The 23,073-nt window shown below is 49.1% G+C and overlaps 1 protein-coding gene and 1 long non-coding RNA gene across 3 annotated transcripts in view; one reads left to right on the plus strand and one right to left on the minus strand.

The window, feature by feature from the left end:
- The first annotated feature begins 9,621 nt into the window (after window positions 1-9,621).
- The window catches only part of LOC144585023 (uncharacterized), a 39,131-nt gene continuing 25,679 nt past the window's right edge, over window positions 9,622-23,073 (plus strand). The window contains exons 1-3 of one of the 2 annotated variants that reach the window (XR_013539528.1): window positions 9,622-10,002; window positions 12,309-12,428; window positions 13,063-13,130. This is a non-coding gene — a long non-coding RNA (uncharacterized LOC144585023). Of the gene's footprint in view, window positions 10,003-11,982; window positions 12,429-13,062; window positions 13,131-23,073 lie in introns of those variants that run through there. The other variant, XR_013539527.1, reaches the window with a different exon arrangement.
- On the minus strand, window positions 14,911-15,617 carry LOC144585022 (jupiter microtubule associated homolog 1-like). Its single transcript, XM_078382464.1, has one exon. The coding sequence runs from the start codon at window positions 15,514-15,516 to the stop codon at window positions 15,049-15,051; it is 468 nt and encodes a 155-aa protein (XP_078238590.1). The 5' UTR covers window positions 15,517-15,617; the 3' UTR covers window positions 14,911-15,048.

Here is a 23,073-nt window from a genome sequence, read left to right on the forward strand (position 1 = left end):
TCGATCTCCCGCAAGGAAAGGTTTTTTCCATTCGCTTTATCCATAAAAGCCTCCAGGATGATCTTTTCTCTTTCCTCCTAGGAAGGGGGCGAGACTGAGCTGAATTCCCTTTGCCTTTTTTTTTGGGGGGGGGGGCGAAAACAAAGAACCAAATCCAGGATCCCTCCAACGTTTGCAAGGTCAGTGAGATTTCAAGAGGTGGCTGAAGTAGCCTTGCCCCCCCCCCCCCCACTCACTCTCCTCTCAGTTTCCCTGGCCCGGCAGGGATTTGAATCCAGGTCTCCTGGTTTCCCGTCTGGGACTCCATCCATGACACCACAGTTCTTCTTTGAACATGTGCAAAGTGCGGGTGTTTGGGGGTACGGTTTTCTTTGTATCGCATTTAGGTGTATTATTTATAAATGAAACCTCAGTCCTGCTCACCCCGACCTGATGCTCACCAAGGGCAGGTCCTCTTGGCAAGAGGCAAACCTTGGTCGTCCTGAGTTGGGGTGTGTATGTGTGTGTGGGGGGTGTTCCCCTTCAAGGCTCCCTTCTTCTTCCCCCTCGACAGACAAGCCAGACTGGGGGGTTTGGCTTTGCACCCTCCACCTGTACTTTGAACCCCGATGACAATTGATGAACAGGGAACGTCATTTCTGTGCCCACCTTCTCCTTCATTGGGAGGGGGGAAAGGGACAATAGACCAAGGCTGAACCCAAAGAAGATGGGGGGGGGTTCCTCCATCTGGGTGCCCCTGACGTCTGTGACTTGGGTGGTTCCCAACGCTTGCTGGGCCTCCTTCTGGACACGAGGCTGCCAGTGGACAACCCGGTGGCGTCTGCGGTCCGATCCGCCTGCATCCCTCTTAGAGCGGTTGCGCAGCTGCTCCCCTGCCAGGACGCCCTGTCACTCCCCGGATTGGTCCAGGCACGGATATTCTCAAGATTAGACTCCCGTAATCCTCTTTCTGTGGGGCTTCCCTTGAGGCTGACACCGGCCGATGCAAGATGGTCTCCTAAGTCCACCGCTCTCCCACTCCAGCCGTCTCCTCTGGGAAGGCGATTCCACAATTCTGCGTGGATGATGGTTATTCCGTTCAACATTCTCTTTTTCCTCCTCTGCTATTTGCATCCACTCTTCCTATATATTCCGGCTCCATCCTCTACTCTCCCGTTTGCCCCAGTAGAAAGATTGAGCGAGGGTTCCTTCCCCTTTCTACCTCTTCTCTTGGTCTCATCATCCTCCCCCAGATAGGAATCCACGGGTTCTCCATCTAGAAACCTTCCCACCCTTCTAGCAAGAGCTTGCTCTGTTCCCATCTACCGTTCTGGCCTCTCACTTCTCTCTCTCACTCGCTCGCTCTCTCTCTGCTCCTCGTCCTTCTGACTCCTCGTCTCCTTCCATTTCTCTTCCCCTCATGTCCGACGGGGGTGGGTGAGTTTCCCCTTTTCCTCTTTGTCCCCTTTCCCTTCTTTGCTGGCTTGGGCTCCCTCCACTTTCTTTGGGTCGGGGGGGTAGGACCGTCTTGCCCCCTTTCTCCCAATGGGGCTCTTGTGAGTCTCTTCTTCCCCCTTTTGGGATCCTGAAGAGGGAACTGAAGAAGGAACTTCTGCTTTGGGGAACCAAAGTAAGGATTTAAAAGTTACGTAAGAAAGGGAGGTGAACGTTTCAGCCTGGACTTCTCAGGACTTCACTCCCAAGCCTGGAACAGAAGTCAGCAGATGGGAGTGAGGCAGAGCGATGCCTCCAGCTCCCTTCTGGGTTTTCTGTTTCGCCTATTTTGGAGTGCTCCGACCCTGGAGGCATTCAAGGAAAACTTAGGCCATCCCCTGGCAGATCTGCTTTGACAGTATTCCTGCCTTGAGCAGGGGGCTGGACTTGGTGGCCTTCTGGGCCCCTTCCAACTTCACTGTTCCATGATTCTATGGTTCTACGTGTGTTTGGCCTCTTGGCGGCATTCCTAAATAGGCCACCTGCTAATGAAATTTAACAAGGAGAAGGGAAACGTCCTGCACCTTGAAAAAAAGAAACCCATCACCCAGTTACATGATGGGGTATCCTTGTCTCAGCAACACTATAAGCAAAAAAAAAAAAAAAAGAGAGAGAGAGAGAGAGAGAGAGAGAGAGAGACATCTTGGAATCATCACAGATGACAAGCTGAATAGGAGACAGCATGTGATGCAGCTACAAAAAAAAAAGGGTAAATGCTATTTTAGGCTGCAGTAACAGAAATATAGTTTTGAAATCCTGCAAGGTGCTAGTCCTCAATTCAGCACAGTTTTGGCGTCGCCTTGAGTATTGCGTCCAGGTGTAGATACCACCCTTCAAGAAGGATGGTGACAAATTGAAAAAAATGGAGTGGTGGGGCTGCTAGAGAACACGTCAATGTAACTGTTTAAGTTACATTGGCTACCAGTTGCTGCCCGGGCCCAATTCAAAGTGCTTGTTTTGACATATAAAGCCCTAAACGGCTTGGGCCCTGGATACCTGAAGGACCGCCTCCTTCCATATGAGCCTACCCGGCAGTTAAGATCTAGCCAGGGGGCCCTTTTGAAAGAGCCATCCCTCAAGGAGGTAAGAGGAAGGGCTTGTAGACAAAGGGCCTTCTCAGCAGCTTCCCCCAGACTATGGAATGCCCTCCCAACTGAGATTCATCTGGCGCCGATTTTTTTTTTTTTTGGACTTATATACCGCCCCATAGTGCTACAAGCACTCTCCGGGCGGTTTACAATTTAATTATACAGGCTACACATTGCCCCCCCAGCAAGCTGGGTCCTCATTTTACCGACCTCGGAAGGATGGAAGGCTGAGTCAACCTTGAGCCGGCTACCTGGGATTTGAACCCCAGGTCGTGAGCACAGTTTTAGCTGCAGTACAGCGTTTTAACCACTGCGCCACGAGGCTCTTGTTGATGACATTTCGGCGCCAGGTTAAAACCTTCCTGTTCCAGAAGGCTTTTAATTGAAATAATATGAACTGTGGGTCCTGATGGCAATTTTTAGAGTATTTATTTTAATTGTATTTTAATCATCTTATCTTTTATTGTATTTTAATTGAATTTTAATTATGTAAGCCACCTAGAAACCTTTGGATAGAGTGGGCGGCATATAAGTCAAATAAATAAATACATAAATAAAATGTCAGGTCTTTACCTGCAACCTTATTTCAGGGATTTTCCCACAGGAAACACTTGTAGTCCAGGTAGACAAGGTAGGAGATGAAGCTTAGGAAGAGGGTGAAATGGGTTGTCTGGAATCATGGGATCACCATCCATTGTTTTTTTCTTTCTTTAAATCATTAGCTAGCCTAATCAAAAAAGGACAGAAAGAAGACCTAGCTGCCCAAATGGGAATCCAGCACCATTTTGCTAAAAATGCTGTAGGTGGAAGTGAACTTGATCTGAGGAAGCTCTTGAAATTCAATACTGGGGAACCCTTACAGACGTCCCTAATGATAGGTGATCATTTTGTTAATTGCCATAATGTTCTTACCTTGTGACTCTTCTAACGAGCAAACACTTTCAATATTTGATTTGCATACAGTGGCAGGATGTGACTAATCTTCAGAAAAGCAGACGCAGATTCCAATTTGTCTCCTAATTCGATATTTATTTATTTATTGTATTTATACCCCGCCTATCTAGTCATTTCGACCACTCTAGGCGGCTTACAACATAAAGCATAGTAAGTTTTAAAAAAAATTATAACAATTAATTAATTAAATGATTCAGCAAGATGGCAAAAATACAAAATAAATCAAATAAAGAGAGAAAAAAGGAAAGAGGACAGGAATTAACTGGCAGGGAAGGCCTGCCTAAACATCCACGTTTTTAATTGGTTTTTAAAAGTACCTAGCGAGGGTGCAGCGCGAATCTCCGGAGGCAGGTTATTCCAGAGACGAGGAGCCACTGCCGAGAAGGCCCGGTTTCTAGTTCTTCCCTTCCGGGCCTCCCTCGGCGTCAAGCTCCTCAGCCTCACCTCCTGGCTCACACGAGCGACACGGGTAGAACTAGTTGGGAGTAAGCGTTCCGCCAAGTATCGAGGTCCCAAACCGTTTAGGGCTTTATAAGTAAGCATTAACACTTTGAAGTTGATGCGGAAACAGATGGGCAGCCAGTGCAGCATGGCCAGAGTAGGAGAGATATGTTGGTGTTTTTTCACTCCAGTAAGGAGTCTGGCCGCCGCACTCTGCACCACTTGAAGTTTCCGCATCAGCTTCAAAGGAAGCCCCACGTAGAGCGTGTCACAGTAGTCTAATCTAGAAATTACGAGCGCATGTACTAAGGTAGTGAGCGCCCCCATGTCTAGGTAAGGTCGCAGCCGGGCAATCCGCCAAAAGTGGAAAAAGGCGGTGTGGACTACCGATGCCACCTGCGTTTCCATGGTGAGCATCGGGTCCAGGTGTACCCCCAGGCTGCGGATCCCACTCTTCATGGCCAGGGCCACCCCCCCCAAACATGAGGGAGTTTCCCAAGCCACCATCCACAGGGCCACCCACCCTCAGAACTTCCGTCTTGTCCGGGTTCAGCCTCAGCCCGTTCTGCATCCATTGCTGTACGGCCCCCAGGCAGCGCTGGAGGGACAGGACGGCATCACCTGCAGTTGGTGAAAAGGAAATATAGAGCTGGGTGTCATCAGCATATTGATGACATGATACTCCACACCCCCTGATGACCCCACCCAGCGGCCTCATATAGATGTTAAACAGCATTGGGGAGATGATCGACCCCTGTGGAACCCCACAACTGAGATTCCACGGGGCCAAAATACTCTCCCCAAGCTGCACTCTCTGGGGGCGGTCCTCCAAGAAGGAACGGAAGCAGGCCAGAGCCAAGCCACCGATACCCAACTCAGCGAGCCTCCCCAGGAGGATACCGTGGTCAACGGTATCGAAGGCCGCTGAGATGTCGAGGAGGACCATATGGCTGAAATGGAGGATTATACAACGCTGGGCATCACTCACCAAGAAGTGCCCGTGTCCTTTACTCTCATGGCCTGAGCTTGGCATGAGTGGCACCATTTTGAATGGAGCAGAATATTTTCCTAGAAAGCACCAGAATCTGTTAATTTGCAAATGCTTGCCATGCCTTTCTGCTCCTCTTTCTTCTCTTTCCCAAAGAACTGGAAAAAAAAGAATTGAGTGGCTAAAGGTCACCTGTTTTTTCTCCCCTCCTGCTCCTTTCTTTGCCCCCAACTCCACCACCTTGTCTTCTGCCCCACTGATGACCCCTTGCCATAATTCCTGGTCTCTTTGCAGAGATGGGGGGAAAGGGACCCCCTTTTTATGGGTGGATTGGTCTTCTAGAAGGAGTCGTCCAAGTCCCATGTTTGAGTCAAAGTCCTTGAATCCAAAGTCTGAGTCCTTGGAAACAAGTTTGGGGCCCTATTAAAAAAAGTTTTTTTTTTCCTCAGAAAAAGGGGAGAGGTTGGGTGAGTTCTGAGTTGAGCTTGAATGATTGGGAAAGAAACCGCCCAGAAACCCGGTCCAGTTTGAGTGGAGTCAGTGGTCCTTCTCCACAGTGAGTTCCCTCTCCACTCCTGGCCTCCTTTCTGGGGGGGGGGCTTTTCCCCCCAAACTCCTAGATGTCAATGCCCCCCCCAAAGCCCAGGGCTGGCCCACGTCTCCTTCGTACCACAACTCTCCCGCCCAGCCTCGTCCCTGGGGGAGAGGGATTTGTTCTCTTGCCCCATTCAAACGTGTGGGGAAAGAGGAGACGGTTGGGACCGGAGGAAAAGCCCCGCCCTGTTGAACTTCTGCCTGTCACGGAAGCCTTTAGAAGGGCAGGGTGTGGACAGGAGGACACACAGGTAAGAGGCGGGCACGAGTGAACCCCTGAACCCCACGGAGAACAACAGCGCATCCCCCCCCGTTTCTTTCTCTTTCTCTCTCTGTCTCCTGAGGGAGGAATTTTTCAAAAATGAGCGGTTACTAAAACTCGCCCAACCGCCTTCCTGAGGCGAGACGTTCTGGCCGCCTTCTCCACTGCGCAGGCGCCACAGCCCCTCCCCCGCCCCACTCCGAGTCCGTCTGCAGCCTCTGGCTCCGCCCAGGGAAGAACAATGGGGACCTTCATGGATTGCTGCCTTGTCGTGGCGAAGGGGCTTGAGTAACTCAGAGAAACTATGGGCTATGCCGTGCAGGGACACCCAAGACGGACAGGACATAGTGGAGAGTTCCGACTAAACGCAATCCACCTGGAGTAGGAAATGGCAAGCCACTCCAGTATCTTTGCCAAGAACGCCCCATGATCAGAAACAAAAGGCTAAAAGATATGACGCTGGAAGATGGGCCCCTCAGGTCGGAAGGCGTCAAACATGCTACTGAGGAAGAGCGGAGGACAAGTACAAGTAGCTCCAGAGCTAATGAAGTGGTTGGGCCAAAGCCGAAAGGACGCTCAGCTGTGGACGTGCCTGGAAGTGAAAGGAAAATCCAATGCTGCAAAGAAAAATACTGCATAGGAACCTGGAATGTAAGATCTATGAACACTGGGAAGCTGGAGGTGGTCAAACAGGAGATGGCAAGAATAAACATCGACATCCTGGGCATCAGTGAACTAAAATGGACAGGAATGGGCGAATTCAGCTCAGATGATTATCATATCTACTATTGTGGACAAGAATCCCGTAGAAGGAATGGAGTAGCCGTCATAATCAACAAAAGAGTGGGAAAAGCTGTAATGGGATACAATCTCAAAAATGATAGAATGATGTCAATACGAATCCAAGGCAGACCATTCAACATCACAATAATCCAAGTTTATGCACCAACCAGCATTGCTGAGGAGACTGAAATTGAACAATTCTATGAAGATCTACAACACCTTCTAGAACTGACACCAAAGAAAGATGTTCTTCTCATTCTAGGGGACTGGAATGCTAAAGTAGGGAGCCAAGAGATAAAAGGAACAACAGGGAAGTTTGGCCTTGGAGTTCAGAACGAAGCAGGACAAAGGCTAATAGAGTTTTGTCAAGAGAATAAGCTGGTCATCACAAACACTCTTTTCCAACAACACAAGAGGCGACTCTATACATGGAAATCACCAGATGGGCAATATCGAAATCAGATTGATTATATTCTCTGCAGCCAAAGATGGAGAAGCTCTATACAGTCAGCAAAAACAAGACCTGGAGCTGACTGCGGTTCTGATCATCAGCTTCTCATAGCAAAATTCAAGCTTAGACTGAAGAGATTAGGAAAAACCACTGGGCCACTCAGGTATAATCTAAACCAAATCCCTTATGAATACACAGTGGAAGTAAAGAACAGATTTAAGGAACTAGATTTGGTGGACAGAGTGCCTGAAGAACTTTGGATAGAGGCTCGTAACATTGTCCAGGAGGCAGCAACGAAAACCATCCCAAAGAAAAGGAAATGCAAGAAAGCAAAGTGGCTGTCCAACGAGGCCTTAGAAATAGCAGAGAGGAGAAGGGAAGCAAAATGCAAGGGAGATAGGGAAAGTTACAGAAACTTGAATGCAGACTTCCAAAGAATAGCAAGGAGAGACAAGAGGGCCTTCTTAAATGAACAATGCAAAGAAATAGAGGAAGATAACAGAAAAGGAAAGACCAGAGATCTGTTCAGGAAAATTGGACATATTAGAGGAACATTTTGCGCAAAGATGAACATGATAAAAGACAAAAATGGGAGGGACCTAACAGAAGCAGAAGACGTCAAGAAGAGGTGGCAAGAATACACGGAGGAATTATATCAGAAAGATGTGGATATCCCGGACAACCCAGACAATGTAGTTGCTGACCTTGAGCCAGACATCCTGGAGAGCGAAGTCAAGTGGGCCTTAGAAAGCCTGGCTAACAACAAGGCCAGTGGAGGTGATGGCATTCCAGTTGAACTATTTAAAATCTTGAAAGATGATGCTGTTAAGGTGCTACATTCAATATGCCAGCAAGTTTGGAAAACTCAACAGTGGCCAGAGGATTGGAAAAGATCAGTCTACATCCCAATCCCAAAGAAAGGCAGTGCCAAAGAATGCTCCAACTACCGTACAATTGCACTCATTTCACACGCTAGCAAGGTTATGCTCAAAATCCTCCAAGGTAGGCTTCAGCAGTATGTGGACCGAGAACTCCCAGAAGTACAAGCTGGATTCCGAAGAGGCAGAGGAACTCGAGACCAAATTGCTAACTTGCGCTGGATTATGGAGAAAGCCAGAGAGTTCCAGAAAAATATCTACTTCTGCTTCATTGACTATGCGAAAGCCTTTGACTGTGTGGACCACAGCAAACTATGGCAAGTTCTTAAAGAAATGGGAGTGCCTGACCACTTTATCTGTCTCCTGAGAAACCTATATGTGGGACAGGAAGCAACAGTTAGAACTGGTCATGGAACAACTGAGTGGTTCAAAATTGGGAAAGGAGTACGGCAAGGCTGTATATTGTCCCCCAGCTTATTTAACTTATATGCAGAATACATCATGCGGAAGGCTGGACTGGAAGAAACCCAAGCCGGAATTAAGATTGCCGGAAGAAATATCAACAACCTCCGATATGCAGATGATACCACTCTGATGGCAGAAAGTGAGGAGGAATTAAAGAACCTTGTAATGAGAGTGAAAGAGGAGAGTGCAAAAAACGGTCTGAAACTCAACATCAAAAAAACTAAGATCATGGCCACTGGTCCCATCACCTCCTGGGAAATAGAAGGGGAAGATATGGAGGCAGTGTCAAATTTTATCTTCCTGGGCTCCATGATCACTGCAGATGGAGACAGCAGCCCTGAAATTAAAAGGCGCCTTCTTCTTGGGAGGAAAGCGATGACAAATCTGGACAGCATCTTGAAAAGCAGAGACATCACCTTGCCAACAAAAGTCCGAATAGTCAAAGCTATGGTTTTTCCTGTCGTGATGTATGGAAGTGAGAGCTGGACCATAAAGAAAGCTGACCGCCGAAGAATTGATGCCTTTGAATTGTGGTGTTGGAAGAGGCGCTTGAGAGTCCCCTGGACTGCAAGGAGAACAAACCTCTCTGTTCTGAAGGAAATCAACCCTGAGTGCTCACTGGAAGGACAGATCCTGAAGCTGAGGCTCCAGTACTTTGGCCATCTCATGAGAAGAAAAGAGTCCTTGGAAAAAACCTTGATGTTAGGAAGGTGTGATGGCAAGAGGAGAAGGGGACGACCGAGGATGAGATGGCTGGACAGTGTCTGCGAAGCAACCAACATGAACCTGACACAACTCCGGGAGGCAGTAGAAGACAGGAGGGCCTGGCGTGCTCTGGTCCATGGGGTCACGAAGAGTCGGACACGACTAAACGACTAAACACACACAACACACACAATGAGAACGCGGTCCTCCTGCGTGTCACCCGTTGCTGGGCTCAAGCAATTCCGCGTCCCCCTGCGTTATTATGCCGTCCATGAAGGGGGTTGCCCGGCAACCCAGCGACGGTCAGGGGAGAGATTCTGGCTCCGCCCAGAGTACAATGGAGGCCCAATGAGAGCTCGCTCCTCCTCCTGCTCCTTTCGCGTCACCTGTCTCCGAGCAGAAGCCCCTCCCTCTGGAAGGCCTGGAGGGCTGGCTGGGCAAAAAAACCCGTTTCCCCCTCACCCCCTTTCTTCCCCGTCGAGTGGCTGACAGGCTGCCCTCCAAGCCCCACCCAGGGCTCGGTCTGCGCACGCGCGAGATCCTCTCACTGGCGGCTCGGCTCTTACTCCTGCGCATGCGCTCTTCTTCCCCACGGGGGGCGTGGTTTAGCCAGTGAGGGAGGGGGTCTGTGGCGCGTGCGCAGTGGAGAAGGCGGCCATAAGGTCTTCCCCTCAGGAAGGCGGTTGGGCGAGTTTTAGCGGCCGTTGATTTTTTTAAAAAATTCCTCTCTCAAGAGAGACAGAAAAATATCTTTTCTGCCCCCCCCCCCGTTTCAGGCTCCGCCCCTTCTGCTCCGCCCCCCTCCCCCCACCCACTTCGTCCTCCCCCTCCCCTCCCCCCATCGCCCCCCCCTTTCCATTCAGGGGAAAAACAGGAAGAGGAAGAAGAAGAAGAGGAGCGGCGTCGAAGGGGAACCGGAGGTGGGGAGCCCCGCTCTCTGCCCCCCCACCCTCTAGGATCCGGGGGGGGGGAAGAAGAGGCCGCTTTGCAAGGGGGGAGGGGAGGGGATTCCTCGCGAGTTTCCCGCCAGAGGACCGGGAAGGAGGGGAGCCATCTTCGGTCGGGGGGGGGGGAAATGCAGGACCGCTGTTTTTTTTTGGGGGGGGGGGGTTCAGAAGTAGCCTCTTCTCCCCCCCCCTGCCAACCCCGGAGACCCCCCACAATCCGCTCGGTCTGCGAAGCACGAAAGGCCTTGAGGGGGAGGGGAGGGGGAGGGGAGGGGGGTCCCTTTGTTTCTCTCCCTGCCCTCCTCCTCCTCCTCCTCCTCTTCCTCTTCCTCCTCGTATGGAGGCGGGGCTACATTGGGAGGGGGGGCCGAATGGGAAGTCTGGGAGGGGCCTCGATCCCACCGTGTCCCCCCCCCCCGAGCGAGACACCCGGGCCCTTCTCGCTGTGCGGGTCGGGGGGGGGGGTCCTCCTCGACCCCCGTCTTTCCCCAGATCCTGCAGGCAGCCTCTTTTGGGAGGGGGTGGCGGATATGGGGAAAGGTGGGGATCGGTCCCCCTTGCTGTTTCTCTTCCCTCCAATGTCTCCTTCCTCCAGGAACCCCCTCCCCCAAACTTCACCCCCCCCCCCCCAGATCGGAAGCGGGATGCAGTGGGGAGGAGAGGGGGGGTCTGCAAAGGGAGGACACGAGGGGGGGGTCCCAGAAATGGGGCTTTGGGGGTGAAGAGGGGGGTCAGCTGGGGGCGATGGGGCTCCCCTCCTTCCCCCCCCATGCCTGGCCTGCTATCCTGAGTGTCCTCTGGATTCCCCCCCAAGTCTCGGGTGTTTGAAGGGGGCTCCTCAGAACAGTCTCTACGGTGCCCCATGGTTTTGTCTGTTTTCGTTTTGTCTCCTTTTGCCTTGTTTTATTCCTCTGGATTTCCCCCAGCGTGCTTGCAGAGACGAAGTCGGCTCCCTCTTCTCAAAGGGCGAGGGTGGGCAGTGAGTGAGTCGCCTTGCTTTCTGCTCTCCTCTGGAGGGAGTCGGGGAGCTTTCGCTGCCCTTTGGCGGCGGTGGTTGTCAATCGCAGGCACACTCAGTCTCTTACAGTGGTTGCGGTTGTTGTACTGCGCTCGCTGTGCTAGACTAGTTTCCTTTTGCGTGTTGCTTGGGATTGTTCTGATGGCAACATTTGCATGAGTGAGTAGATCTTTTACGGGTTGACTCTCTGGGAGGGGAGAGGGGGGCGGCATCTCCGGACATGGCCGAGGTTTCCTCCTGTGGTTGCAAGGCCGTTTTCCTTCTGGGTCTCCTCGAGGGGGAGGGGGATTCAAAGGGGGAGGAAGAGGGGATCTCTGGGGTCCAGATCTGGGACCCCCCCCATGGGTAGGGAGACCCCACCCACCGCTGCAAGGCCCTAGTATTTATTTATTTATTTATTTATTTAATATCCCGCCTATCTAGCCAGAGGAGGGCTTCATCATCCACTGGGTGGGTGGAGTTTCCTTCCCTGCGAGGAGACCCTCCCCTTCCCCCCTGAATCCTGCCAGCAACCGCCCCGGTGGGTGGGGAGAGAGGAACGTGGGAGAAAGTAACTTGCCTCCCATCTCTTTGCCCCCCCCCCCCGCGTGCCTCCCTCTCATGACGTGGGATGCCCCCCTCCCTCCCTCCCTTAAAGTCCTAGGTGGGGCTGGGGAGGAAAATGGGAGGCGGTGCTGGGGGGGCAGGAGGGAGGAGGCCCCATCCCTGGCAACATGAGGGAAAAGGGGGTTGCTGAGTGAAAGGGAGGAAGGGGAGAAAAACGTCTGTCGGACCTCTTGCTCTTTTGCGCGCGCGCGCACACACACACACACACAGAGAGAGAGAGAGAGAGAGAGAGAGGGATCTTTCTGGAGCGGAGGCTGAAAGGGAGATCCATCTCCCCAGGAATGGTCTTTTCTTCGAAGTTGTTCTCCCCCCCCCCCCCCAAAAAACGCTTCAGGAATTTGGTTCCTGAAGGCGCTATCGAGGGCCGTCGGCTCTGCAAAAGACCTGCCCCCTCACTCCTCCTCCCAGGGGATTCGCCCTCCTGCCTCCAGTTCCTGGCTCTCCGTGGGGTGGAGCAGAAAAGGGGCTTTGGAAAGAGGCCGCAAGAGGCTCTGGTCCTTCCACACGGAGGGCAGGAGGAAGGAAGGACCAGAAAAGGCAGCCCAGCCTCTCCTTCTGGGGCGTCTCTTTCTCCTGGCGGGTCTTTTGTGGAGTGAATGGCTCTGAAGGGTCCGTTCCAGACCAAGTGACCACAAAACGCTTTCGTTTACTGCAGGGGCAACTGACACCAAGACCACCCCCACCCTCAGTGGCCGCCGTTCTCAACCCCGTGAGGTGACAAGAAGTAACAACTGGTCCCCTGAGAACAGAGGTCCACCACATCACACGGGCTCTGGTGATTTCTAGATGTTGATTTTGTTTACCATTTTTAGTGTAGCTTTGGTTTGATTCTCTTTAAGGTTTGTAGACTTGCTGTTTTCAAGAACGTTCAAATCTTGTGTTTTAAAGATTTACATTAGCTGCATTGTGACCTTTTTCTAAGGAGAAAGGTGGGGTAAAATATTTCAAATAAATAGTGGGAGAAATACCATCTTGTATGCTGGTGCTTTCATCGCAGGTGTCCGCGGGAAGCATGGTTCCTGTTGCTCTCTGGTTCCCGCCTGTTGCCCCCCTTCCTCCCTGGGTTGGTGGAGGTTTTATCTCGGAGCCCGGCATGAGATCTTCCTTCCTTCCTTCCTTCCTCCCTCCCTCCCTCCCTCCCTCCTTTCTTTCTTTCTTCCTTCCTTCCTTCCTTCCTTCCTTCCTTCCTTCCTTCCTTCCTTCCTTCCTTCCTTCCTCCCTTCCTCCCTTCCTCCCTTCCTCCCTCCTTTCTTTCTTTCTTTCTTTCTTTCTTTCTTTCTTTCTTTCTTTCTTTCTTTCTTTCTTTCCAATAGAAACATGAGGAAGGCACATCCCGGAATGAAATGTTTTTGATTTGCTTTATCCGTAAAGCCTCCCGGATGATCTTTTCTGTTTTTCTTTTCTCCTAGGAAGGGGCGAGACTGAACAAAAACCAAAAACAAAGAACCACATTCCAGATCCCTCCATCGTTTGCAAGGTCAGTGAGATTTCAAGAGGAGGCTTAAGTAGCCCTGCCCCACGCACACTCTCTAGTGTCTCAGTTTCCCTGACCCAGCAGGGATTTGAATCCAGGTCTCCTGGTTTCCCGTCTGGTACTCCATCCATGACACCACAGTTCTTCTTTGAACATGTGCCCAGCGGTGATTTTGGGGGTACGGTTTTCTTTTTATCTTTTTTAGGTGTATTATTTAAAATAAAATCTCAGTCCTGCTCACCCCAACCCCATGCTCACCAAGGGCAGGTCCTCTTGACAAGAGGCAAGCCTTGGTCGTCCTGATTTGGGGTGTGTGTGTGTGTGTGGGGGGGTTCCCCTTCAAGGCTCCCTCCTTCTTCTCCCTGAACAGACAAGGCAGAGTGGGGGGATTTTGCTTTGCGCCGTCAACTTTTGCTTAAAACTCTTAGGATAGTCGATCAACAGGGAACCTCAGTTCTGTGCCCACCTTCTCCTTCGATGGGAGGATAAAAGGGACGGTAGACGGAGGCTGAATGGGGGTTCAGCCCCCATTCAGGATGGGGGGGGGCTTCCGACTGGGTGCCCCTGATGTATGTGATTTGCAGGGTTCCCAACACTCGCTGGGCGTCCTTCTGGACCCAACGCTGTCAATGTTGAACCAGGTGGTGCCGGCGGTCCGATCTGCTCACTTCCCTCTCAGACGAATTGCCCAGCTGGGTCCCTGCCTGGATGCCCTGTGGCTCCCCGGATGGGTCCACACACAGAGAGTCTCTAAAGAAGCCAGAAAGGTTGACTAAAGAGCTTTCAACTCAGCTAAGTGTAAAAAAAAAGTACAAGAAAAAAAAAAGACCCAAAGGACTATTGCCCTGTCAGTCTGACATCAATTCCTGGAAAGAGTCTAGAATTGATCATTAAGCAGACAGTTTGCATTTACTTAGAAAGCAATGCTGTCATTACTAGAAGTCAACACGGGTTTTTCAAAAAACAAGTCATGCCAGACTAATTCAATCTCCTTTTTTTTTTTTCAAAATTTCTATATCCTTTATTTTTAAGCAACAATCCAGCTTTATCAAGATACAACACACAATTAGAAGGATGAGATTCTCACCTCATGGTCAAGCACTAGCATGATCATGCATAGCACTGGAGTCATTTGGACTAGAATGTCCCTTCTGAGATTTGTCTCCACCCAAAGCTAACTTCCATGTGGTCCATTCCACCATCGCTTAAAGGGGACCGATACTCAAGGAACAGAACAGCAGGCTCATGTCACCAGTCATAACTGGCACTGGCCGCATTTTCTCATGGCTGAATCAAGAGTCTTCTTAAGACAGCATGGTTGATTACTAGCACCACAACTCTACTGTTCTGTAGTGCACAACAGGGCTTCAGACATTTGCCAGTTATTGAACAATACCTTGGATAACCAACCAGCATGTGTTGCAGAAATGGGTAAGGGAGAAAGAGGAAAAAGAACATTTGTTACCCACCTTCTGATATGTACACCCCCAACTTTCAGTCCTCCTAAGCCAACTGAGGGGTTTCTATGTGTTTCAAGACAAAAATGCCACCTAGCACACTTAGAACCAACCAGCCTAGTTGATAAAACACACCACTATAAGAGACCTTAGAAACCATTTGGTCAGCCACAGGCTGCATAATAAGTACCACTGCTCTACATCTACCACTGGGGGGGGGAGGAATCACACATGCTACTTCCATTAGACCCAAGGGGGACAATACAGAAGTTGGGAAAGAAAAAAAAACACCTTCCTTTAAAATAATAATAATAAAAAAGATGAAGTACATAAAGTGCTTCTTTAATGATAGCTTGAGAAGTACAGTCAGGCTCAAGTTGTGCAGTTCACAAGCATGGAAGAAAAAAAGAAAGAACGACAGACATGAGTTCCAAGTAATAAGAAGGAGCAAAGGAGGATGATTTTTAACCGAGGACTAGGCTGGATTTTCCGCCAGGTGGATTTCTCCTAGATGGTGCTGGTGCTGAGGCTACTGGGCTAGGCACTGGTGCAGCCGGCAGGGGCTTTTCTTCACTCAGGCCTGAAGCAGCTTCTATTTCAACTTCTGTGTTTTCAGGAGCCTCGCCTTCCCCGCTCTTTGGATCTACACAATCACCAGAATTTGCATCAGAAGAATTTATCCTGTCTGAGCCAAGTTCTTCAGGATTTTCACTGATATCACTGGACTTGGCTGTTGATCTAGCCCAGGAGGGTGGATTCTCTTCTGGGGTCCCAAAGATACTGGATGCCATCTTGCTCCTTCTTCCTCCTTGCTGTTCTTTTGGCAAATCAAATCCAAGGTTGAAATTGGAACCACCACCTGGCGGACGAAGAACCCTAGAGCTGCTACGTCCGCTGGGGTCCATCCCCTTAAATGTGGTTGTGGTTGTCATGGCGGGGAAGAGCCGGAATGAAGAAACCGCCCGAGTGACGAGGCTAGCGGAAGATGATATTCCCGCACCTCTCCCTCAGTTGCTGCCGGCGAAAACTGCAGTCTTCAATCTCCTTTTTTAATAGAGTTGCAGGGCTGGTGGATGAAGGGAATCCTGTGGATGTAGGATATCTTGAGTTCATTTTTTTTAAAAAAATATTTATTTTCCAAATCAAATGCAACAATACAAAATACTTACCAACAATCTAAAACCCAGTGCACCCCCATGCCCACGGGACCTTTTGGAGTAATTCTTTTATTACTTTCCTTTCACTAATTCACATTCAAGAAATCTACCCCAAATAGCATTAAAAATATTCAAACTTATTTCCCCTCTTTTCACCTTAATTTCAGTAGTCAATTTGTCATTTAACGAAATGTCCCTACTTCATTATACCAATCTTCTACTATGATATCATGTTTGTCTTTCCCGTGTCTAGCTACGTATTAATAATTTAGCACTTGTCATAAAATTATAAATCAATTCCTTTGAGTAATAATCAAGCTCTAATTTATCAAAAATTAACAACTAAGCAATTTTTGAGTTAAGGTCAATCTCTTTTCCAAATATATCATATATTTCCTTAAAAATCAATTTTCAAAATTTCTCAATCTATTTACACTCCCAACCACATATGATAATATGTGCCAATTTCTTCATCACATTTCCAACAGGCCTTAGAATATTCTGAATTTTTTCTGTTCAATTTCACTGGAGTAATGTACCACCTTAAACTAATTTTTTAAAAAATCTCCTTTATTTTAACGAACATTAATCTTAAAACTCTCGTCTTCCAGATTTTTTTTCCAATCTTCTATTCTGATTTCTGTCTTTAAATTATGTTCCCAAATTGATATCAATCCTTCTATTTCATTCTCTTTCTCCTCCTGATCCAAAATTAGGTTATCAATTTTACTTAGTACTGCCTTCCTCAAACCATCCTTCTCCATGTCTTCATGTGATGATAGAAATTGTTCATACTTAGTACATTCTCTACATTTGCCAATAATCCTCAACCATTCTTTAGTCCATCTGCCTAATTGGATATAATTGTACCATGACAGTTTATTAGTTTCAAGTTTAGCTATAATCTGATCCTTTGAGCTCATTTTAATCATCCAGCCCTTCAATCTGGCAACTTTTTATCCTTAAACAAATCAACAAATCCCTTCAAGTTTACTGGGAAATTTTCTATTCCAGTCACTAATTTTATTGGTGAAGTAAAAGGACAAAATTCTTTTGCATAGAAAAATTGTTTCAAAATGAGTGTTATTGTAGGAAATTGTCTCATAAAAAGCATAGCCCTAAAAGCTTACCAGACTCAAAAACAAAAGTAGTGTTCAACTCTAAACCAACACAGTCTTAAAAGAATTTAGCGACATGTACACATTCCTTATTTTTCGCTCCAAACGTTTTTGAAGAAAAACTCCATCTTCAAAAGGAAGAAATGCATTTAAAAAGTAGTTTTATATACCGGTGACATGGAGTTTTATTTCTTAGCTGCTCATCCCTCCCGAGCGGAAGTGACGTCCTAGCATATCTTGATTTCAGTAAGGCCTTCGACAAGGTTCCTCACAATATTCTTGCAAAGAAGCTGGTACAGTGTGGGACGGACAGTGCTACTGTTAGGTGGATTTGTAATTGGTGGACTGACCAAACCCAAAGGGTGACCACAAACGGCTCCCCTTCGTCCTTGAAAGAGGTGACTTGTGGGGTGCCACAGGTTTCTGTTCTGGGTCCCGTGTTATTCAACATATTTAGCAATTCCTTGGATGAAGGAATAGAGAGTATGCCGATTAAATTTGCAGATGATACCAAATTGGCAGGGGTTGCTAATTCCCCAGAGGACAGGATTAAAATTCAGAATGACCTTGACAGATTAGAGTTATGGACCAAAACTAACAAAATGAATTTTGACAGGGAGAAATGTAAGGTCCTACAGCAAGGCAGAAAAAATGATCTGCACAGATCTAGGATCTAGGATGGAAGACACCTGGCTAGAAAAACAGGACCCGTGAAAAGGATCCAGGAGTCTTGGTAAAGCGCAAGCCGAATATGAGTCAGCATTGTGATGCGGCTGCCAAGAAAGCCGATGCGATTCTTCATTGCATACATACAGTTGTGTTCAAAATTATTCAACCCCCAATGCTGTAAAGGGGTTTAGGGACTATAGTGTACATTTGGAATTGTATTCAGAATGAAATCCTACAAGGACGTTTTAAAGAACCAAATGCAACTAAAATAACATCAATTGTTTATGTAATACATTTATTTATTTATTTATTTATTTCATTTATACCCCGCCTATCTAGTCAATTGTGACCACTCTAGGCGGCTTACAACATACATTTAAAAAGAAACATATAACAAACCACATCACAAATAATAATTTACATAAATTAAGATAAAATAAAATTAAAAAATTTTTTTCCCAAAGATGGCGAGAAACGGGGTATATTATAACAGAAAAAGAAAGTGTTAGGTAGAAAGGGGGAAGGCCTGCCTAAACATCCATGTTTTCAGTTGTTTCTTGAAAATACCCAGCGAGGGAGCTGCGCGAATGTCAGGAGGTAAGTTGTTCCAGAGGCGAGGAGCCACCGCCGAGAAGGCCCGGTTTCTTGTCTTTTCCTCCCGGGCCTCCCTCGGCGTCAGGCTCCTCAGCCTCACCTCCTGACTCGCTCGGGTGACACGGGTAGAACTGGGTGGGAGTAAGCGTTCCGCCAAGTATCGAGGCCCTAAACCGTTTAGGGCTTTAAACGTAAGCGTCAGAACTTTGAAGTCAACGCGGAACCGAATGGGCAGCCAATGCAGCGCGGCCAGAATAGGAGAAATGTGATGGTATCTTCGAGCTCCACTTAGTAGTCTGGCCGCCGCATTCTGCACCACTTGGAGTTTCCGCGTCAGCCTCAAAGGTAGCCCCACGTAGAGCACATTACAGTGGTCTAATCTTGAGATTACGAGCGCATGGACCAGGGTGGTGAGCGCCCCCACATTGAGATAGGGTCGCAGCCGGGCTATCCGCCAAAGATGAAAAAAGGCGGTGCGGACCACGGACGCCACCTGAGTCTCCATGGAGAGCGCCGGGTCCAGGTGGATCCCCAGACTGCGAACCCCACTCTTTGCGGCAAGAGTCACCCCCCCAAATGAGAGGGAGTCACCCAAGCCGCCAACAGTGGGGGCACCCACCCTCAAGACCTCCGTCTTGTCCGGGTTCAGCCTCAGCCCGTTCTCCTGCATCCATTCCAGTACGGCCCCCAGGCAGCGCTGGAGGGACAGGACGACATCACCTGCAGTTGGAGTAAAGGAGATGTAGAGCTGGGTGTCATCCGCATACTGATGACACGATGCTCCACATCCCCTGATGACCCCACCCAGCGGCCTCATAAAGATATTAAACAGCATTGGGGAGATGATCGACCCCTGTGGAACCCCACAATTGAGGCTCCACGGGGCCGAGACACTCTCCCCAAGCTGTACTCTCTGGGGACGGTCCTCCAAGAAGGAACGGAGCCAGGCAAGCGCCAGGCCACCAATTCCCAGCTCGGAGAGCCTCCCCAGGAGGATACCGTGGTCGACGGTATCGAAGGCCGCTGAGATGTCGAGAAGGACTAACAGAGAAATTTTTCCCCTGTCAGCCTCCCTCAGTAGGTCATCGTACAGGGCGACCAATGCCGTCTCTGTTCCGTGGCGCGGCCTGAAGCCCGACTGAAATGGATCCAGGGCATCCGTTTCTTCCAAGTGAGCTTGAAGCTGGTCGGCCACCACCCTCTCCACCACCTTGCTCATGAAAGAAACGTTGGCGACGGGCCTATAATTGCCAATTTCGTCCGCCGCCAAACTAGGTTTCTTTCTTATGGGCCTAATGAGTGTTTCCTTGAGGGCAGAAGGAAACCTGCCCTCAAGGAAAGACCCATTTATTATTACAGTGGCCCATTCAGTTGTTATCGGCCTGGCTGCTTTGATTAGCCAGGCCGGGCAAGGATCAAGGGAGGAGGTGGTGGCACGGCAGCGATCAAGCACCTTGGCCACTGAATCAGGCGTGACAGGCTGAAAGGTGTCAAAAATCACCGGGCAAGACGGAGCGCTGGACATCTCTGCTCGACTCACTGTGTTCAAAAAAGGAGAGAGGTCCCGGCGGATGGCCTCCACTTTAGATTTAAAAAAGGCTGCAAACTGGTCAGGTGAGAAACTAGGGGGAGGCCTATCACCAAGACCCGTTCCGGATAGGTTGCGCACTATACGGAATAACTCTGCCTGCTGATTGGACGCTTCGCTTATCCGGTTAGCGAAGTAAGTTCGACAAGCAGCCTTCACCTTAGAGAGGTAAAGGTTAGTTGCGACCCTGACAGCTATCCAATTATAATCCGTCGGGTCCTTCCTCCACTTACGCTCTAGCCTTCTCCTATGTCGCTTCAGCGCTCGGAGCTCCTGGTTAAACCAAGGCGCCGGGCGCATTCTGCAACGGAGAGGGCGTTTAGGCGCGATCATGTCTACGGCCCTGGTGGCAGCCATGGTCCAGCTGTCAACCAGAGCGTCAACAGGAGCGCTAGCCAGGTCAGCCGTGACCCCTCTCATGGCATCCTGGAATCCAACCGGATCCAATAGCCTTCGAGGGCGGACCAAGAAAATAGGTCCCTGCTCCCTGCGAGGGGGGAGAGCCACGGAAACCTTACATTTTACCAGATGGTGATCTGACCATGACAAGGGGAGCGACACAAGGTCGGTCACCACCAGACCACACTCGCTCCAATTGGTGGAAAAGACCAGGTCCAACATATGGCCACCCACGTGGGTGGGGCCGTTTACATGTTGGGACATGTTCAAGGAAGCCATGGTTTCCAGGAACTCAAGAGCTGGCCCGGTAACCTCTGCCCCCGCATGCACGTTGAAATCACCCAAGACCAGAAGCCTTGGGGATCCCAACAGTGCCGCGGAGACAAAGTCGGCCAGCTCCGGAAGGGAAATCGCTGGGTTACAGGGAGCGCGATAACACAGCAAAATCCCAATTCCATCCCTGGCCCCAACCGACACGTGGAGTGCCTCTAGACCCGGCCTTACCACCGAGGAGCGTCTGGTAACCTGTAAGCTGGATTTATACACAATGGCTACTCCCCCCCCTCGCCCCTCCAGTCTACCCTGGTGCTGGACGGCATAACCGGGCGGACAGATGAGAGCCAGGGGAGGACCCCCCTCCCCGCCAATCCACGTCTCGGTTATGCATGCCAGGTCTGCGTCCTCCTCCCGGATAAGGTCACAAATTACCTGGGATTTATTGGACACAGACCTGGCATTCAACAGCAGCAGGGATAGAGTGGAAGGCTGGCTGAACTGGTTACCTCGATATTGGGGGTTGGTCACAGTCTCAGAACAATGAACAGCCTTCAAACATCTGTTCCATGTTCTTCTAACACGAGTAGGGACTGCGCCGACGCTATACTTCCCATTACCCGTTGTCACAGAGATCTTAAAAGGCCCCTCGCTGGGGGGGCAGGCCTTCCGAACCATATCAGGGAAAAAAAGGGAAAAAGAACAAAGAAAAGAAGAAAAGGGGAAAAATAGAAGAGAAAAAACAATTAAGAAATAAATACAAAATCAAAATATCAAAATTAACAGAAAATGATGCAATCAAATTATACAAATTACTTAATAAGCATATAATAAAAATGCATAACCCAATTGTAATATAAACTTAATACCAATTAAATTAAAGGATTACATATTAACAATAAAAGGAAGAGAAAAAGGGAAAAAGAATTATAAAAATCCGACAGTGATTGTCCCCCAACATATATTTCTGAACTGTCCTCCTTTACTATGTAATCTTGTCCTTTTTGATGTTAATTGTCCTGGTGGTATTAATAGTGGTGTTAGTATACGAGTCTTAGAGCAAGAGCAAGGCTCCCAGATCTTAATGGTGGATACAGCGTTCGCAGAGAAACTCATAGACAGAATCAAAGTCACTACTGCCGCAGCTGGAAGAAAGCCTGCCATTGTCCAACCTTGAGAGCCAGCTGTGATAACTTCGTCATTGAGGCACCAAAAACAGATTGAGGAAAGGGAAGGTGAAGAAAGGGTTACTCTCCGGGTGTTAAACATGGCGCAGCGCTCTAACGCTCCTCGCAGACGCCCTCAGCAACCACAGTTTCCAGGCATACAGTCCAGACCCACTGCAGCAGTCTCCAGTCCTCAGTTCACAGAAACTCCTCTAAGTTACCTCCAGATGAAACAAGGTTAGTCGGAGTCTCTGCAAAGGTGCCTCCAGATGGAAATAAAGCTGAAGCGATAGCCTCTGAGCACTGACGAGCAGTCTAGAAGCGACCCCCGCCTTCTGGGCTCCGGCTCCGCCTGACTCAGCTCACCGCGTTTGCTCTTGTGTCGGTCGGCTGATATAGCTCTCTCTCTCCGCAGCCCTCTCTCACTCCACAGGAGGTTTCCAAGCTTCCAAACTCCCTCTCAGTGCCGTAAATAAGGGAGGGAGGGAGACAGTTCAGAAGGGGGAGGTAATTTAAATTTGAAAAGAACAAAAACAGGCAGAAAAGTGTGAGGGAAAGAAAGGAATGTAGGAAAAACAAACCGGGGCTGCGGGAGTAAAATCACTATCCATGTGCCACCGGCGCCATCTTGGGGGAAAAAAATACAGTAGTAAATGTTTCTTTTGTGGTTTCTTCATTGCCACAATTATTCAACCCCTTAAAGACTACCACTCTGAAGAAGAGAGGTTCATTCAGGTGTTTTCAATCAGGTATTGAAAACACCTGTGGATGTCACCGAGCACCAATCAAGCATAATAAGCACCAATTAGGCAGCTTTAAAATGACTGTGATACTCAGCTCCTTCTAGACATTTACTGGTGTGGTTACAAACATGGTGAAGTCAAGAGAATGGTCCAGGAAGACAAGAGAAGAGGTGATTTGTCTTCACAGGAAGGGCAATGGCTATAAGAAGATTGCAAAGAAGTTAAACATACCAAGAGACACCATAGGAAGCATCATTCGCAAATTCAAGGCAAAGGGCACTGTTGAAATGCTACCTGGTCGTGGAAGAAAGAAGATGCTGACTTTGACTGCTGTGCGCTACCTAAAGCGTAGAGTGGTGAAAAGTCCCCGTGTGACTGCTGAGGAACTGAGAAAAGATTTGTCAGATGTGGGTATAGAAGTTTCAGCTCAGACAATAAGGCGCACACTGCGTAATGAAGGTCTCCATGCCAGAACCCCCAGGCGCACCCCCTTGCTGTCTCCCAAGAATAAGAAGAGTCGACTGCAGTATGCCAAAAGTCATGTGGGCAAACCACAAAAGTTGTGGGATAGTGTTCTGTGGACTGATGAAACAAAATTAGAACTGTTTGGGCCCATGGATCAAAGCTATGTTTGGAGGAGGAAGAACAAGGCATATGACGAAAAGAACACCTTGCCTACTGTGAAGCATGGCGGAGGGTCAATAATGCTTTGGGGCTGTTTTGCTTCTGCAGGTACAGGGAAGCTTCAGCGTGTACAAGGTACCATGAATTCTCTTCAGTAC

Source organism: Pogona vitticeps, chromosome W, assembly GCF_051106095.1.
Source record: "Pogona vitticeps strain Pit_001003342236 chromosome W, PviZW2.1, whole genome shotgun sequence".
Classification (NCBI taxonomy): Eukaryota; Metazoa; Chordata; class Lepidosauria; order Squamata; family Agamidae; genus Pogona; species Pogona vitticeps.

Bases quoted from the DNA above. Each gene is read 5' to 3' on its own strand.
- LOC144585022 (XM_078382464.1), bottom strand. From the start codon at position 15,516: ATGACAACCACAACCACATTTAAGGGGATGGACCCCAGCGGACGTAGC.